At 35.6% G+C, this 19413-nt stretch overlaps 1 protein-coding gene across 1 annotated transcript; it reads left to right on the plus strand.

Moving 5' to 3' along the window:
* The first annotated feature begins 46 nt into the window (after positions 1-46).
* LOC134683366 (nuclear receptor subfamily 1 group D member 1-like) lies at positions 47-18029 on the plus strand. The gene is made up of 7 exons (XM_063542628.1): positions 47-165; positions 4094-4386; positions 5270-5420; positions 9596-9825; positions 11884-12112; positions 14594-14833; positions 17667-18029. Exons 2-7 carry the CDS (start codon positions 4126-4128, stop codon positions 17924-17926), a joined length of 1371 nt encoding a protein of 456 aa, XP_063398698.1. The 5' UTR covers positions 47-165; positions 4094-4125; the 3' UTR covers positions 17927-18029.
* The last annotated feature ends 1384 nt before the right edge of the window (positions 18030-19413 follow it).

A 19413-nucleotide genomic window follows, 5' to 3' on the forward strand; every position in this document is an offset into this window, starting at 1 on the left:
GATTGGTCGACAGCACTTTACATGTTCTAAATGATCATCCACAATATTCCAAGTTCACAATGTAGTACGTTATTAAATAACTAGACCGTTCAGGTAAACAATTATTACGTCAAAGTCACGTGATCATACACTTATATTGGCCTGAGATAACACGAAAATAATTTGGTAAGTTTATTCATACATAGAGTAAAATTTATTATTATTACTATAAAATTAACAAAATGTTTCCTTATTTAATAATCAACAGGATATTTAATAACTGATTTGTAGTGTATGAATGTGTCGTAAGAATATAATTCCACCTTTTGAACCGGATCGATATTAACGATGACGACCTTTATACAAACATTGTATACGAACATATATTGTACTAATACTACGGAAAATAGTTTTAAAGATTCGTTGTGGTTCTACTAAAAAAAAAAACATATATCTTAGCATTTATTTGAGTAAATATATTTTAGTTTTGTTAATAAATCTAACACGGAACTTTTTTAGGCTATTAATAGACCATGCTCTAGACAAGTAATAGCTCTTTTAAGAAGCAAACCGTACACATCTACAAGATGTGACATCATAATTGACAACTCCCCACAAGAGACTATAAAAATATATAAAATGACACAGACAACTTAAGATTGCCATACGGCCTTTAACAATGTTTTGTCGATATTCTACAGGCCCGTAGCCAGGAATTTCCAAAAAGGGGGGGGGGGAAGGTTCGTTGGACTCACAAACTCGACTTTAACAGTCACAATTCGAACAGAACATTGACTTTAACAGTGCTTATTTGTTTTCAAAAGGGGGGGGGGTCGCCCGAACCCCCGAACTCCCTGGCTACGGGTATGTTCTGTACCTGTATGAGCCATTCAATCAGTCATCATAAAGAAAAACGACATTGATCATTGTTGATGGTATATAATCTTACAGATCTTTATTTAACTGGTTAACACATCACCTTTATAGTTGATAGTTTAAAAGTGGCCAAAATCTAGTAAAAATGAAACTTATAATAATAATTTGAGAAAAGTTTTCAAATTCAATTGAAACAAGCAGGTACTAGATCTATATAAACACCGATAAAACGGCTAACATACATATAAAGTTACCATAGAGACATTAAACAGTTTAACAACATATAGCAGCACCAAATTAATAAAAAAAAAAATATAGTTTCAATAAATGACCAGTACGCTTTTTATTTACCAAACCGGTGCTACTGGACTATCAGGCTACTAAGAATTATTAACTCAGAAGTCAGTACTTTGGCACTGCTGGTGGACTATCAGTGAACTTAGAATCATTATATCAGTAGTCAGTACTTCGGGCCTGCTGGTGGACTGTCAGTTTACTAGGAATCATTATACCAGTAGTCAGTACTTCGGGCCTGTTGGTGGACTGTCAGTTTACTAGGAATCATTTTACCAGTAGTCGGTACTTCGGGCCTGCTCGTGGACTGTCAGTTTACTAGGAATCATTACATCAGTAGTCAGTACTTCGGGCCTGCTGGTGGACTTTCAGTCTACCTAGAATCATTATATCAGTAGTCAGTACCTCGGGCCTGCTGTTGGACTATCAGTCTACTAGGAATCATTATATCAGTAGTCAGTACTTCGGGCCTGCTGGTGGACTGTCAGTGTACTAGGAATCATTATATCAGTAGTCAGTACTTCGGGCCTGCTGGTGGACTTTCAGTCTACCTAGAATCATTATATCAGTAGTCGGTACCTCGGGCCTGCTTGTGGACTGTCAGTCTACTAGGAATCTTTATACCAGTAGTCAGTACCTCGGGCCTGCTGGTGGACTGTCAGTCTACTAGGAATCATTATATCAGTAGTCAATACTTCGGGCCTGCTGGTGGACTTTCAGTCTACAATCATTATATCAGTAGTCAGTACCTCGGGCCTGCTTGTGGACTTTCAGTCTACCTAGAATCATTATATCAGTAGTCAGTACCTCGGGCCTGCTGGTGGACTGTCAGTTTACTAGGAATCATTATACCAGTAGTCAGTACCTCGGGCCTGCTTGTGGACTGTCAGTCTACTAGGAATCATTATACCAGTAGTCAGTACCTCGGGCCTGCTGATGGACTGTCAGTCTACTAGGAATAATTATATCAGTAGTCAGTACCTCGGGCCTGCTGGTGGACTGTCAGTTTACTAGGAATCATTATACCAGTAGTCAGTACCTCGGGCCTGCTGGTGGACTGTCAGTCTACTAGGAATCATTATATCAGTAGTCAGTACCTCGGACCTGCTTGTGGACTGTCAGTCTACCTAGAATCATTATATCAGTAGTCAGTACCTCGGGCCTGCTGGTGGACTGTCAGTGTACTAGGAATCATTATATCAGTAGTCAGTACTTCGGGCCTGCTGGTGGACTTTCAGTCTACCTAGAATCATTATATCAGTAGTCAGTACCTCGGGCCTGCTTGTGGACTGTCAGTCTACTAGGAATCTTTATACCAGTAGTCAGTACCTCGGGCCTGCTGGTGGACTGTCAGTCTACTAGGAATCATTATATCAGTAGTCAATACTTCGGGCCTGCTGGTGGACTTTCAGTCTACCTAGAATCATTATATCAGTAGTCAGTACCTCGGGCCTGCTTGTGGACTTTCAGTCTACCTAGAATCATTATATCAGTAGTCAGTACCTCGGGCCTGCTGGTGGACTGTCAGTTTACTAGGAATCATTATATCAGTAGTCAGTACCTCGGGCCTGCTGATGGACTGTCAGTCTACTAGGAATAATTATATCAGTAGTCAGTACTTCGGGCCTGCTTGTGGACTGTCAGTCTACTAGGAATCATTATACCAGTAGTCAGTACCTCGGGCCTGCTGGTGGACTTTCAGTCTACCTAGAATCATTATATCAGTAGTCAGTACCTCGGGCCTGCTTGTGGACTTTCAGTCTACCTAGAATCATTATATCAGTAGTCAGTACTTCGGGCCTGCTGGTGGACTTTCAGTCTACCTAGAATCATTATATCAGTAGTCAGTACTTCGGGCCTGCTGTTGGACTGTAAGTCTACTAGGAATCATTATATCAGTAGTCAGTACCTCGGGCCTGCTGGTGGACTGTCAGTCTACTAGGAATCATTATACCAGTAGTCAGTACTTCTGGCCTGCTGGTGGACTGTCAGTCTACTAGGAATCATTATACCAGTAGTCAGTACTTTGGGCCTGCTGGTGGACTGTCAGTCTACTAGGAATCATTATACCAGTAGTCAGTACTTCTGGCCTCCTGGTGGACTGTCAGTCTACTAGGAATCATTACATCAGTAGTCAGTACATCGGGCCTGCTGGTGGACTATCAGTCTACTAGGAATCATTATACTAGTAGTCAGTACCTCGGGCCTGCTGGTGGACTGTCAGTCTACTAAGAATCATTATATCAGTAGTCAGTACCTCGGGCCTGCTGGTGGACTGTCAGTCAATTAGGAATCATTATACTAGTAGTCAGTACCTCGGGCCTGCTGGTGGACTGTCAGTCTACTAAGAATCATTATATCAGTAGTCAGTACTTCTGGCCTGCTGGTGGACTGTCAGTCTACTAGGAATCATTATACTAGTAGTCAGTACCTCGGGCCTGCTGGTGGACTGTCAGTCTACTAGGAATCATTATACCAGTAGTCAATACCTCGGTCCTGTTGGTGGACTGTCAGTTTACTAGGAATCATAATATCAGTAAACAGTATTTCGGGACTGCTCGTTGACTATCAGTCTACAAGCGAAACGTTACCAAAGTAGTCAATACTTCGGGACTGCGTCTAGACTGTCCGTCTTCTAGAAAAGCATTAACTCAAAAGTCAGTACCTTTGGAATGGTGTGATTGTTTTACTTTTCCCAAATGTCCCTTTATAGAATGATGAATTTTTAAGAATCTAAGATCCTAACTTCCTCAGGTAAAGTTGACACTTGATGGACTTTTCTATTTTAAAGGTCCTTTTCTGTCATATAGCTTATCGATTGTACCGGTTCTTACGTATCATTGGCTTTCAGAAGATGTCTATTTTTAGCATTCATGAAGTTAATTTAGAAAAGAGCTTCGGTCGCATAAAATTTATTTGTAACTGTTTTTTCTTTTTGTTTTAGATATTAGACATACAGCGAAAATATATAACATTATGGCGACAGCATGTGGTTTGATCACTCCAGTAGAAATGATACAGACGATTATAGAAACAGATGATTTCTCACCTCAAAGTTCAGCTGGTTCTGTAGATAGTGGATTTACTGAAAACGAAGAAGGTTCCAATGGTGTGCAAGACATTCATAAAAAATGGGGAAATTGTCCACCAGACAGCAGCTCGCTACCTCCATGTCGAGTTTGTGAAGAAAAGGCATCGGGATGGCATTATGGTGCAAATACATGTGAACCATGTAAGGTAGGTTCACAAGAAGGCAACACGTTTCAATGTTTGTCGACTTTAACTTTTTAACTTTTTTTTTATTCGACCGTCAGTGATGAGTCTTTTTGTAGACGAAACGCGCGTCTGGCGTAAATATAAAATTCCAATCCTGGTATCTATGATGAGTTTATTTATTTGTCGATTTTTTAAAATGAAACAAAAATGACGATCATGCATCAATCTAGCCGTATTAGCAAACCTTTTTAGAACTTTATTTGGCTGTTAAACATTCTAAGTAGATCGTCACTGATAGGTCTCTTGTAGACGGAATGTGCGTCTGGCGTACAAAGTTACATAAGCCTGTTATATGATGATGACGACAATGATTGTGATGGTGATGATGATGAGTTTTTTTACTATTCTATTTTTATTTGTATGGCCTCATTCAAATTTTATGCACATAAAAAAATTTCTTTAAAATTTCACAGTGGTATTTATTTTAGGAAAGTAGGAAAACGGAGGGTCGGTTGAAAACAAAACTTTACGACAAAAGAGATAATTTCAGCTTCCCAATTGCGACCTTTTCTAAACCAAGAATTGAAATCATCACTTCATAAATTTTACGGATGCCTTCACGATATATGGCATCGTTATGGAATATCTGTTCCACACACGTTTCACAGATGATATCGTTTTGTTCCTTATGTCGTAGCTACATTCCCGTTCCCTTTTCATGAATGCGACCTACCAAATTAGATTATTTACCAGCTTTGTAATAATATAAACAACACGACGGATGCCACATGTGTAGCGGGGGTGACTTGAATGCTCCGAAGTGATAAGAGTTTCTGCTTAAAAAGTGCCAAACAAAATATTGAAGGAGTGACACATGTTACATTTTTACATGCATTTTTCACAGGGACTTTTTCGTCGCTGCATTGTTAAAATGAAGAAGAAAGAAGAATACAAATGCATAAAGGACAAGAAATGTAAACTTGGTGGTGGTAAAAGAATGTCTTGCTCATATTGTAGATATCAAAAGTGTTTGGCAGTAGGAATGTCTCATGATGGTAAGTTTTCGCTCATTTGAATTATGCTGCCTTTGGTCATACGGGTCTAGATTGCAAGTAAAAAGATTACCCGCTTTCGCTTGCGGGGACCTATGGAATGGCCAAATAATTGCAAGTTGATTTGAATTCAATATAATGTAAGATAATACTAGAAATAAAAGGATGGATGGGAAACAGACGGATACGACAAAGTCCGGTCTTTTACCTAGTTAGCCAATTCGTTGGCGTATATCTGTATAATAAGATCATGCTTGACACTATATAGACACTCATCTTTGGAGGACATACAATAAAACCTGTAGATGTATTTTTAATTGAGTGCCATGACGTTGTTGAATCCGTTGCTCTTTGGTTTGTGTGCCATAAAGTTGATGTCTCTGTTGCACTTTTGTGTGTGTGCTAATAACATATTGTCTCTGTTGCTTTTCGGTTTGTGTGCCATCAAGTTGATGTCTCTGTTGCACTTTTGTTTGTGTGCCAATAACATATTGTCTCTGTTGCTCTTCGGTTTGTGTGCCATCAAGTTGTTGTTTCTGTTGCTCTTTGATTTGTGTGTATCATTTAGTTGTTGTCTCTGTTGCTCATTGGTTTATGTGCCATCAAGTTGATGTCTCTGTTGCTCTTTGGTTTGCGTACCAATCAGTTGTTGTCTTTGTTGCTCTTTGATTTGTGTGTACCATTAAGTTGTTGTCTCTGTTGCTTTTTGGTTTGTGTGTATCATTAAGCTGTTGTCTATGTTGCTCTTTGGTTTGTGTGCCATTAAGTTGTTGTTTCTATCGCTCTTTGGTTGATGTGTCAGTTAGTTCTTGTCTCTGTTGCTCGTTGGTGTATGTGCTTGTAAGTTGTTGTCTCTGTTGCTCTTTGGTTTGTGTGCCATTAAACTGAACTCTGGTTTGTGTGCCATAAAGTTGCCCTTTAGTTTGTGTGCCATTAAGTTGCTCTTTGGTTTTTGTGCCAATAAGGGTTGTCTCTGATGCTCTTTGGTTTGTGTGCCATTTAATTGTTCTTTCGTTTTTGTGCAATTAAGTTTCACCGGGGTTTGTGTGCAATCAAGTTGCCTTAAAATTAGTCTCTGTTGTCATGTGGATTGTGTGCCATTCAGTTTCTTCCGGCATCACCTTTTGCTCTATCGTTTGTGTGCCATGAAGTTGCTGTCTCCGTTGCTCTTTGGTATTTGTGCAATAAAGGTTGTGTATGACATTTAGTTGTTGTCTCTGTTGCTCGTTGGTTTGTGTGTGACATTTAGTTGTTGTCTCTGTTGCTCGTTGGTTTGTGTGTGACATTTAGTTGTTGTCTCCGTTGCTCGTTGGTTTGTGTATGACATTTAGTTGTTGTCTCCGTTGCTCGTTGGTTTGTGTATGACATTTAGTTGTTGTCTCCGTTGCTCGTTGGTTTGTGTGTGACATTTAGTTGTTGTCTCTGTTGCTCGTTGGTTTGTGTGTGACATTTAGTTGTTGTCTCTGTTGCTCGTTGGTTTGTGTGTGACATTTAGTTGTTGTCTCCGTTGCTCGTTGGTTTGTGTGTGACATTTAGTTGTTGTCTCCGTTGCTCGTTGGTTTGTGTGTGACATTTAGTTGTTGTCTCCGTTGCTCGTTGGTTTGTGTGTGACATTTAGTTGTTGTCTCCGTTGCTCGTTGGTTTGTGTGTGACATTTAGTTGTTGTCTCCGTTGTTCGTTGGTTTGTGTGTGACATTTAGTTGTTGTCTCCGTTGTTGCTCGTTGGTTTGTGTATGACATTTAGTTGTTGTCTCCGTTGCTCGTTGGTTTGTGTGTGACATTTAGTTGTTGTCTCCGTTGCTCGTTGGTTTGTGTGTGACATTTAGTTGTTGTCTCCGTTGCTCGTTGGTTTGTGTGTGCCATTTAGTTGTTGTCTCCGTTGCTCGTTGGTTTGTGTGTGCCATTTAGTTGTTGTCTCCGTTGCTCGTTGGTTTGTGTGTGCCATTTAGTTGTTATCTCCGTTGCTCGTTGGTTTGTGTGTGCCATTTAGTTGTTGTCTCCGTTGCTCGTTGGTTTGTGTGTGCCATTTAGTTGTTGTCTCTGTTGCTCGTTGGTTTGTGTGTGACATTTAGTTGTTGTCTCTGTTGCTCGTTGGTTTGTGTGTGCCATTTAGTTGTTGTCTCTGTTGCTCGTTGGTTTGTGTGTGACATTTAGTTGTTGTCTCTGTTGCTCGTTGGTTTGTGTGTGACATTTAGTTGTTGTCTCTGTTGCTCGTTGGTTTGTGTGTGACATTTAGTTGTTGTCTCTGTTGCTCGTTGGTTTGTGTGTGACATTTAGTTGTTGTCTCTGTTGCTCGTTGGTTTGTGTGTGACATTTAGTTGTTGTCTCTGTTGCTCGTTGGTTTGTGTGTGACATTTAGTTGTTGTCTCTGTTGCTCGTTGGTTTGTGTGTGACATTTAGTTGTTGTCTCTGTTGCTCGTTGGTTTGTGTGTGACATTTAGTTGTTGTCTCTGTTGCTCGTTGGTTTGTGTGTGACATTTAGTTGTTGTCTCCGTTGCTCGTTGGTTTGTGTGTGACATTTAGTTGTTGTCTCCGTTGCTCGTTGGTTTGTGTGTGACATTTAGTTGTTGTCTCCGTTGCTCGTTGGTTTGTGTGTGACATTTAGTTGTTGTCTCCGTTGTTCGTTGGTTTGTGTGTGACATTTAGTTGTTGTCTCCGTTGTTCGTTGGTTTGTGTGTGACATTTAGTTGTTGTCTCCGTTGCTCGTTGGTTTGTGTGTGACATTTAGTTGTTGTCTCCGTTGCTCGTTGGTTTGTGTGTGACATTTAGTTGTTGTCTCCGTTGCTCGTTGGTTTGTGTGTGACATTTAGTTGTTGTCTCCGTTGCTCGTTGGTTTGTGTGTGACATTTAGTTGTTGTCTCCGTTGCTCGTTGGTTTGTGTGTGACATTTAGTTGTTGTCTCCGTTGCTCGTTGGTTTGTGTGTGACATTTAGTTGTTGTCTCCGTTGCTCGTTGGTTTGTGTGTGACATTTAGTTGTTGTCTCCGTTGCTCGTTGGTTTGTGTGTGACATTTAGTTGTTGTCTCCGTTGCTCGTTGGTTTGTGTGTGACATTTAGTTGTTGTCTCCGTTGCTCGTTGGTTTGTGTGTGACATTTAGTTGTTGTCTCCGTTGCTCGTTGGTTTGTGTATGACATTTAGTTGTTGTCTCCGTTGCTCGTTGGTTTGTGTATGACATTTAGTTTTTGTCTCCGTTGCTCGTTGGTTTGTGTATGCCATTTAGTTGTTGTGTCCGTTGCTCGTTGGTTTGTGTATGACATTTAGTTGTTGTCTCTGTTGCTCGTTGGTTTGTGTGTGACATTTAGTTGTTGTCTCTGTTGTTCGTTGGTTTGTGTGTGACATTTAGTTTTTGTCTCTGTTGTTCTTATTTATCTTCTTAATGCTTTCGTTATTTGGATCTTTTTGTGCGAGATACATTTTTACTACTCGTGTTTATGCATGGATGATAAATTATTTTTATAACTTTATTTTCTGAAAAGGTTCAATGTATGATGACTAAAACTTTTGTTTATAGTTTGATTCTCATTATAGTCAATTCATTACATACGGGTCCCACCAGTTTAACACTTACAGTGTAAGTTTATATGTAGTTATTTTTAAATTCCCATGTTTAACTCAATATCTGAGCAAACAATTGGAACTGGAGAAATACTATCAATCTCCAAACGGATTTTACTCTCTACCAAAAGAAACAAAATACAAGTCAATCCAATAAAAGGTACACACGCAATAAAATAAACCTCTGATTTCTTTTGTATTGAGGTGTGTATTAACCAAAGTTGTGCTATTTTTTATGGCCAGCCTGCGACTCTGTAGCGGAAGCGACATATATCGATTTTGCATTCCCTTGATGTCTGTATCAACATTAACGTTCAGTCTATGGGTTAAGTTTTTGACATCAATAACTTAGTAAATCATTTTTCAACTTTTCATGAATATTGAGTGAAGCTTTCTTTTTAATTTAATGAATGAAAAGAAAGTGTCCAATTTAAAATTTCAAAAATAATAATAACAAATATTTTTTCCATATAAATGGAGCTAGCTTGTTCACATTATACTAAAAACATTAAGATATATTCTATGGTTAAACAAGTACGGAATAATTTCATAAATAGGGATGGATATAAGACCATGTAGTTTTCTCTATTTTTAATTAAAATATTTTCCTTTGACACTTACAGCTATAAAGATAGGACGATACACACACGAAAAACGAACAAGCAACATTAAGGAAATAAAGAAGATCAAAGTGACAGAAAAGATAGAAGAAAAATCGTCTGAAATTTACGTAGATGATAAAGAAGTTGACAGTTTAGTTGAAAATTTAATTCAAATCGAACAAGACTTTAATGGTGAATTTATTGAGCTGTTTGAAGCTGATGGACTGTTGGCATTGCAGAAGACTGTATATGTAGGTTTTCAGTGTTTGATAGTTCATGATATGAGTATTACATCTATGATATAACTATATTAAAAAGAAGATGTGGTATGGTTGCCAGTGAGACAACTCTACACAAGAGACCAAATGACACAGAAATTAACAACTGCAGTTTTCGTACGGCTTTCAACAATGAGGAAAACCCATACCGCATAGTCATCTATAAAATGTCATGAAATTACAATGAAAAAAATTCAAACGAGAAAACTAACGACTTGGTTTATGTACAAAACAATGAACGAAAAACAAATATGTAACACATGAACAACGACAACCACTGAATTACAGGCTCCTTACGTAGGACAGGCACATACTTAAGATTATACATATTTTACAAATGAATCTCCTAAAATTGATTCTTTCCTCAAGCATCAGGTAAAACTCTGTGGTGTAAAGTATAGCAGGCGAATATATTAATAAAAACAGAGGGCATCAAGGTCCATCAAAAAGGAATGTGGAAGAAATACATCATCATGACAAAAAAGAAAACAAAAAACGGAAAGTAAAACAACACATGCGTTTAACATAGTGCTCTAGTCGCATTCGACGAATCACTAGTAGCTAGAAAAGAACTATAAATTAAAGAAACAACGGACATGGCTTCCTCCTCCTCCTCGAGGCTCAGATTTATTCCTTGAATGTGACATACTTGGTCATCTAAGTACCAAAATCTATGACAAACTATACAATTTTATTCTCCCCAATGTTAGTAGCAATATACCAACTTCATTTGCACATGGATTATAAATGATTTTCTCGTGGGTTTGAACCCACCCCCACTGAAAAATTGTCATTTTCCGTCTTTTTTCCGATTTTAAAACGACCTTGAGAGGTGAACGTTGACCAGACTGTGTTTCTTTGTCATTTAAGTCTTACCCTATAGTTACTGCAGTCCATTCATGCTAACTGCGAGTATATGGGACTTAAGTGTCTTGCTGGCGAATTATTATTGTCAAGTCAGGTCTGCCTAAATGTGTGTTTTTACAGAATTTTGACAACACGGTGACCTAGATTTTACAGACTAGTTCCCTATTGGCTATATTATGCCTCTTTGTGTTCCTGTACCACCTAGGCATGCATTTACGATAATAGTTTATACCTAAAGTGACTACCATTTACGCAGTGGCAATTACAAGATGCCCACCCCCACCTGATTTTGGCTACTTTTCACTTTTTTCCGATTTTTAATTTTTAAAAGGCTTTAAAAGTGCCATATTTTTATAAACAGACGTCTGACAAGAGTTTATGGCCCATGCACTGCTTGGTTGAAGTCCCTGCTATCATGACAGTACAGGTGGTGCTGTTCAAAAAATGTATGGAGGGTCATACGGACCATCAAAGAATGGTTGTCGCCATCACGCCTACAGGCGGGATTGGGGGTTAAAGGGTTAAGATTATAATAATCTTTATTGCAAATTTACACCCTTAAGGGTCAAACAATACAACCAAACAATTCTATTGAATACAATGCAATACAATGATATTAAATACAATATGGAATATAAGAACACATTAGAGTTCAATTACAAATTTAGGTAAAAACACCATCATTAGCTTGTATGACATGGGTCTGACTCCCTCAGTTCTAAGGACTGCTTTGTAAAGATTCAGCGTTAACTGCTGTATCCCTGTTGTTGACATTTTTGCCTATTTTGTCTGTATCTGTTATAACATTTGTTCACTCCGAGATTAGTCCCTCAGTTCTAAGGACTGCTTTGTAAAGATTCAGCGTTGACTGCTGTATCCCTGTTGTTGACATTTTTGCCTATTTTGTCTGTATCTGTTATAACATTTGTTCACTCCGAGATTAGTCAGAGAAGAAAGAAAAATAGGACGTTCCTAATCGTTCAAGAACTCCGAAGTATCAATTATTTGATGTTAAAATACATTACAAGATCAAGTCGAATCCAATTTGATATATTTATTTATCTTATGGACTTCTGCATTCGATGTCCGATTTCAAAGCTGTATTTCAAACAATTGATTATCAACCCAAACAAAGAAATATAATATGATCTAATTTTGTTTTAGGAAACATTTAAACAAAAAGAGGAAATATTTGGCAAGTTAGGATACTTACCCTCAAATGTTTATGACGAATTTTATAAAGCTACTGGTATAGACATTGATGGCAGAAAAAATAAAATGAGTAAAATAGCTTCTCACATGGATCGATTCATTAGAACCATGATAAACTTTGCTAGAAATATTCCCGGATTCAGTGCGTTGTCAACAACTGACCAGATTGTTTTGTTAAAAGGTATTTTTATCTATTAAGTTACCCCCTTACAGTAAACAACAATTCGTCTTAGAGTTTATCTACTTTTTCTTTACATCAGTTTATCTGCTTTCTTTACATGTTTATCTGTTTACAAGTAATTTATTTGAAAATACACGGGTTCAAGCTTAAATGTGATATACGAAAAAAAACACCCATTAAATGAGTAGTTGAAGGATAAATGTGTTTTTGTCTAGTTTGAACACGTCACATGATATCCATTTTAAGCGACTTTAAGAGAGAGAGACATCGTACGTAGAATCATAATCGGCCCTAGATAGTAGTTATCTTATTAGAAATCAGCATTTTCGGCTCTCCCTTGACACCATCTGCGAGTATGGTCTTGAGGAAACGATGATAGTCCGTCGGAAAGGGACGATAAATGGCTGACCCGTGTTAAGAGAGAGCCACATCTCTTGCACGTTAAAGACACCCTTGTAGATTTCGAAAAAGAGTAGGCTAATGCCGCTACAAGGCAGCACTCGCACCCGCAAAGTGGAAAGGGATTAATATAAGTTGCAAAACTTGTTTCCCAATCCACTATAAATAAATATGTTTAAACTAAGTATCACTTACTTGTCATAATCATGAAGAAAAATTTCAAATGTAAAGCCAAACACATGGAATTGTATATTGGTGATTTATTTGGCCTTTTTAATCTTTTTTATGTTCGAGCGTCACTAATAATCTTTTGTAGACGTGTCTGGTGCAAAAACAAATAATTTTAATCCTGGTATCTATGATGTATATATACAACTACTTGGTCGATGTCACTGCTGGTGGCGTTTTTTATTCCCCGATGGTATCACCAGCCCAATATTCAGCAGATGAATTTATTTACAAGTACTTGGTTGATGTCACTGCTGGTGTTTTTTTTATATTCTTCGATGGTATCACCAGCCCAATATTCAGCACTTCTGTGTTGACATGAATTATCATTGATATGATTATAATTATAAATGAACTGTTTTACAAAACTTTTTGAAATTCAAAGACTTTTCATCAAAATACTTCTTCCTGTAGGCTTCCTTGTTTCACGTTTTTCAGTTTTTACATTTTTTTCTTTCTTCTAACTAAATATGCTTTATACCACATACGTAACCCATCTCAAACTTAGAATTAAATTAAAGGCGGCTAGAATACGGATGCAAGTGAGATAGAAATATTTGCTTGTGGACCAATATTACACCAGTTATATTCTTGAACATAAAGTGAAATTGGTTGCTAAGCAAATTATTATTCCAAATTTTGTTTTTATAAAAGTTTGAAACCAAAAAAAGATCATGAATCAGTTTTTATCTGAATTTTGTCTAATTCTACTTTTAGTTTCTAGACATCAATCATTTTGTCAAACATAATCATCCATACAATTTGATGAAAGTTTTCCTTATTGTATTTACAAATAATGTATGTAAGATAATTTTGATTGGTTTTTGTCGTTTTCCGTATTGTACTGATTATTGCCTGTACCAAGTCAGGAATATGACAGTTGTTTCCATTCATTTGTCAGATGTTTTTGAGCTTTGTGTGATTATGACATTTGACTAGGGAATTTCCGTTTTAAAATTTCCTCGGAGTTCGGTATTATTTTTTTATTTTACTATTGATAAAGTTGCTTGTACTTAGCATACCAACACTCTAGTCTTTTTATTTTAATTTTTTTTTATAACTTTGTTAAACCATCATAGTTTATTTTCTAACTTGGACAGAAGTGTCTTGAATATCAAGAAATAGATTCTATTTTACAATGACACTGCTGGTTGACGTTTCGTTACCGAGATCATCACTAACCCAGGTAGTCAGTAGTACATGGGATATCATTTTTTTTACAGTCAATCAATTTACATTTTGAATTATTTGAAGCAATTATATGCTTCTTCTCAATGGCAAAGATCGCTTTAGCCGTATTTGATACAACTTTTCTGATTTTTCTGCTTTAAATGAACTTTTACTTCGAATTTGATTTTCCGTCCAACTGTTTTGACTTGATGAGTCTGGTCTAGACGATATGTGCGTCCGTATATTAAATCATAATCATGTTGTCTTTTGTGAGTAGTCGAAAGACAAGACGACATTTTATTAATCATACAGGGTAAAATAAAATATTAATTTTGTCTAACTAGCCATCAAAAATATATTTTTTATTAAATAAGTTTTGACTCCATTTTATATAGTCTGACCATATATGGTATGTGTAGGTGATAATGCATATTTTTTCAGAAAAAACAATTAACCTATTATCGTTTTGCGTTTAAAATAATTTTGTATTATTCTAGCTGTCTTTATAAAAAAGAAGATGTGGTATGATTGCAAATGAGACAATTCTCCACAAGAGACCAAATTTACAAAGGTGCACCAATAAAAAAAAAGGGTAACATTCCTGACATGTTTTTGTTTGTTCATTTCAAAACCGTTCCTTTTTATCAAAATTTACATAAATTATAACATCTTGCTTTCATTTAGCTGGATTCCATGAGTATTGGTTTCTTGAATTTCATCGAAGGGTCCATCCAGAACTGAGAGTGATTGCAATTACTGATCCTTCAAACCCTGGTATATTTGGTGCTCATCAGTCGGAAATGAGTTCCTTATTAAACCACAAAAACATAGATTATATGTTTGAATGTGCAGCAAGTTTAAGAAAGTGTAATCTTTCTGCAGAAGAGGCAACTCTTGCTAGAGGAATTGTTTTAACATTTACAGGTATGTTTTATTACAATTTAGCAATTCGAATACTAATTAAGATAATAATTTTGGTGAACAGTCATTTTACTAAATGGACAGTGGGTGATTCTTTCCAGTAGAGTTAACCAATATTTGTGTTAAATGAACATAAGCTCCTCTGTATTTACTCAAACTTTCAAATTAGATTTATTACATACATGAACGTTGATATGCAATTCAATGGTCGCATGTGGAACCATATACAGTCCACACGAAATCAAAAACATTATCACCATTTCTGAAAAGGTAAAAAAAATGTTCCTTAATTTATCTGTATATTTTAAAAAAAATGTTTTTGATATTAAACATATTTTATTAATAATCACCTGTTACATCAACCCTAAGTTGCCCAGGGAATAAACTAAGGGGACAATTTAACTATATATTGAATGGTGTAACACTAAGGATTTTCTTCACCAGACATAGACTGTCGTAGTGGTATTAGGCAAAACTTTTCTTATATTTCTGATTTTAAAAATGTTCAACTACAAATTTGATTTGTACTTTCAACTATTTCGATTTAAGCGCCAATGATAAACATTTTTAATTTTCTTGTGTACCTGGTATATTTGGTGATTTTATGGAGTGTAATTTCCATATACATTTTTGTTGTATCCAATTATTTGATGCTTTTTTAGGCCGCATATTGCGTAAATGTTCTTTAATATTGCTCTTACTGTGGAGGTATCTATTTGTTTTACCTCGTATGTTTTAAACAATGAACGAACTAACTTAGCCTATGACATTAAAACTTACATTATAACATACAGTTCATACGTTTTGGACACAAAGAATATATATATAAAGTGGTACCTTTCATTTCTTATATTCAATCTGGTTAATGAATTACTGCTACTTATTCTATGTCTGTTGTTGTTAAACAGTTGAATAATTTGTATCACGTTTCTGTTCCATCCGGCTGTTTAAATCTGAATTTATGTTGGATATTCTTGGTTTTTATCTCGGTTTGAAGAATCAAATGTCAGTATTTTGATAAAGTGTTTATTTTCCTATATTTCACCTGTGTCCGCTGTAAGCTATTACTATTACATTGTGTCCGTCGTCCATTAACTTTCCAAAATCCTTTCCTTCTTTATTACTTAGCCGAATAAAACATATCTTGTCTTCAATCATATTAGTAGCATCTAGGTTATAAAATGTGTCCTGTGACTCAAGACTACCAGCCATCAATGATTCATGGCCATTAAGTCTATAATAGTATATACGGGTAAAATGAAAGTATTATCTTTTATCTTGTAAACTGCTAAAGATAATGACAGGACCATAAATGTTCAAAATGATTAGATTTACCAAATTTCCATAAAGACCAAAACTGTCAGGCGTATCCTTGTAAGAGTTATTTCTCTTAAATTGGTTGTTTTCTTTTTCTTTTTTGTCTATTGTATTAAACACTTGTATAAATGTAGAGAATTCAAAGCTGAAAGGATAAGCTAGAAAAAATAATATTGTATAGGGCAGAAAAAAAGCATGTTTAAGATTTTTGTTTTGGTTCTATAACTGCTTTTAACTCGTGCCTACATTCGCTTTCTTATTTTTGTTTTGTCTACATCCAAATTTTTTTTTATTTTCACATATGTTGTCGTATGTAGTTGTTATGCTTATTTTCAAAACTTTTAAGGATGTCTCTTCATCAGAAACGCTCATTTTACGGTTTTGTCTTCCTTATTTTCTTTATTGGATGTTTTCACACTGCAGTTTTTTTTAGACAGCGGACGACATACTATGTACGAAGTCACGTTTGTATAGTAAAACACATTTATCGTCAATGAAAATATGTTCATTTTACTAATTCGGAAACGCTATTTTATCTTCAATCTTTCTTTTAGTATTAGTTGTCGATTCGTTTGTTGTTTTTGAGCTTTTGTTTTTGCCATTTGATTAAGGACTTCTTTTTTTTCTTCTCGAAATTCAGTATTTTTTTGCTTTTACTTTATAGTATTAATTTGTTCTCTTTAATTTCGTATAAGATTATTGAATTTGTTGCTATTTGTTTAATTTTTACTTTTAATATGACGGATTTGTCTCCCTTACTTCGTTACCGAATTATTTCACATTGCAGGAATATCAAGCGAACGACTGAATATATAGTAAATGTCAAAGCTAAGTTTTTTGGCTTTTTTTTATGGTTTTTGATTTGAGTGTTTTGTAGTACAAAAGTTAAAACCTGATAACTATGAAGAGTTATTTTTGCATAGTAAAACGAAGTTATCGTCGCTGAAAATATGTATTTTTTTCTAATTTGGAATCATTGTTTTAACAAGAACCAGGCTTTTAGGACTATTTTATTCAAAGTTACAAAATTCCTACTTGTTATCTAAGATATTGTTATACGGTTTTAAAAAAAATTTGAAAACATCTTTATATAGATATAAGTTCAAATGTCGTCTCTCACGTTATAAGTTTATAACGTTGAGAATATATAGATATGGACTTTGACAGATTTTTTGTATCGTGAAATATTATGTTCCAGAAACTTATCTTAAATTATAATGGTATTTTATGTTTATTATACTGAGAAGTAAATGTTTTTGTTGTTCCGTTATGTTTCCTCTATAATAGATGATGTGTTTCCCCAGTTGGATTTTTGACCCCGATTTGTTTCAATGAAATAGAATTATGACTATTGAACAGCGGTACAGTAAGATTGCCTTTATTAAGACATGTGGAATAGTATCACCATAGTTTTTATACTTATTTAATTTTTCCTTAGATGACGATTTGGTTTATACAAGACATGCACTATTCATACGTTTTGGTACATAAACATAAAATAAATGTTTCTGTATTGTAGATCAGTGCACATTACAAGAACCTGAAAAAGTGGAGAAAATACAGTTGTATTTGATAAACTGTTTACGAAATGTAGCAAAGAAAAGTTACAAGAACCCAGACGAAAGACTCTGGAAAATACTTGACAAGTTTACACTACTTCGTAGCGTTTCAGATTATTTACGTGAAATGGACAATATCAAAGCTCAGTGGCCTGTGATGAAAGACCACCCTCTTGTTTTAGAAATAATTGGCTCAGAAATTGCGAACCAATCAAAATGAACCGGAAGTACATTCCTCTTATTTGCTAACTGTTAATTGTGTGCCAATCAATGTTTTATTTTTTCGATCCATGACCAATGTTATTAAATAAAGGTATACATTATCACCTTGTTTGAAAGAAAAACTATTTTTTTTGCTTATGTTGTGCTGTAAAACAACTGTCCCATGTTAGAGTTAGGATCCAGCTCTCACAAACATGTTTAACACCACAACATTCTTTAAGTGCATTTAGTACAGTCGTTGGTTCATGTCTGTCCTTTTTGTTGTCGTATTTTTTATTTTTAAATATAAATAAGGCCAATAGTCCCCTTAAATGAGTTTTCTACATGTTGTTAATGTGAGGACCTTTTATAGCCGACTATTCGGTATGTTATTTATTCTCGATGTTTTTTCTCGATTTTGAAGGTCGTACAGTTTCCTCTTCATATGAACGTTTGTGGATACTTGTCTCATTTGCATTCATACAACATATTCTAACTTCTAATTTTGATATCGTCATTTAAAACCAAATCCTACAAGATTATTTTTGTCGCTGAAAGATAAGACGGCGGCGTTAGTTAACCTCTTAAAAGATTAATAATACACAAGCTGGAAGTCCTGGATCCTTCATACTTTGTATTTAGATGCCTTATGTTATGCAGTTTCCGTCTGTTATATGTCCATTTTGTTAGACCTCATTTGAATGGTTCAATGACTACTTGGAAAAATTAGTATTCTTAATTTCTCTCTTATTATGAGTAACAGGATAAATGTATTTGGTATGTCTATACCTTGCAAAGTTCTCATACCCGTTAGACAGATTTCAGTTTTCACTTGACTGACATGGTTCAGTAGTTATAGTTTAGTTAATGTGGTTTGGTTTGTTTTTCGAATACTGTATGCCTTAGGTATACTAAAGTTGATGTATAGAATGACTGTAAGATGTACATGCCCATCTTGCAGGTATCATCTGACCTTGACCTTTTTTTCATGGTTCAGTGGTTAAAGTTATAATAGGTCATCTATTTTATTTATGTACAAAAATTTTACGATGTACATGTCAGTCTGGTGTGTTTTATTTGACCTTGACCTCCTTTTTAATGCTCACTGCTCAACGTATTTTGTGTGGTCTGTTCTTTAATACTATTAGCAATAGGTCAACTAAAGTTAGTGTATATAATGATTGTAAGGTGTATATGTCTGTCTGGCAATCCATCATCTGACCATGATCTCATATTCATGTTTCATTGGTCCATTTTAAGTTATCCTTGTTTAAGTTGTTTCTCCAACGTGCTAAAGCTTAACTATATTTAAAGCATATGAGGTGTATGGAATGATAGTAAAGTGATAATGTATTTCCACTTTGGTTTATCTGACCTTGACTTCGTTTTCTTTAATCATGTTAAATTGATGGCATAGTTTTATATAAAGCTTTATATTTAGGACTATCAATTAAAATGGTAAATACAGAAGGCGACATATTTCAATGTGTGCACTCTTGGTTCGAT

Source organism: Mytilus trossulus, chromosome 9 (assembly GCF_036588685.1).
Source record: "Mytilus trossulus isolate FHL-02 chromosome 9, PNRI_Mtr1.1.1.hap1, whole genome shotgun sequence".
In the NCBI taxonomy this organism is placed as follows: domain Eukaryota; kingdom Metazoa; phylum Mollusca; class Bivalvia; order Mytilida; family Mytilidae; genus Mytilus; species Mytilus trossulus.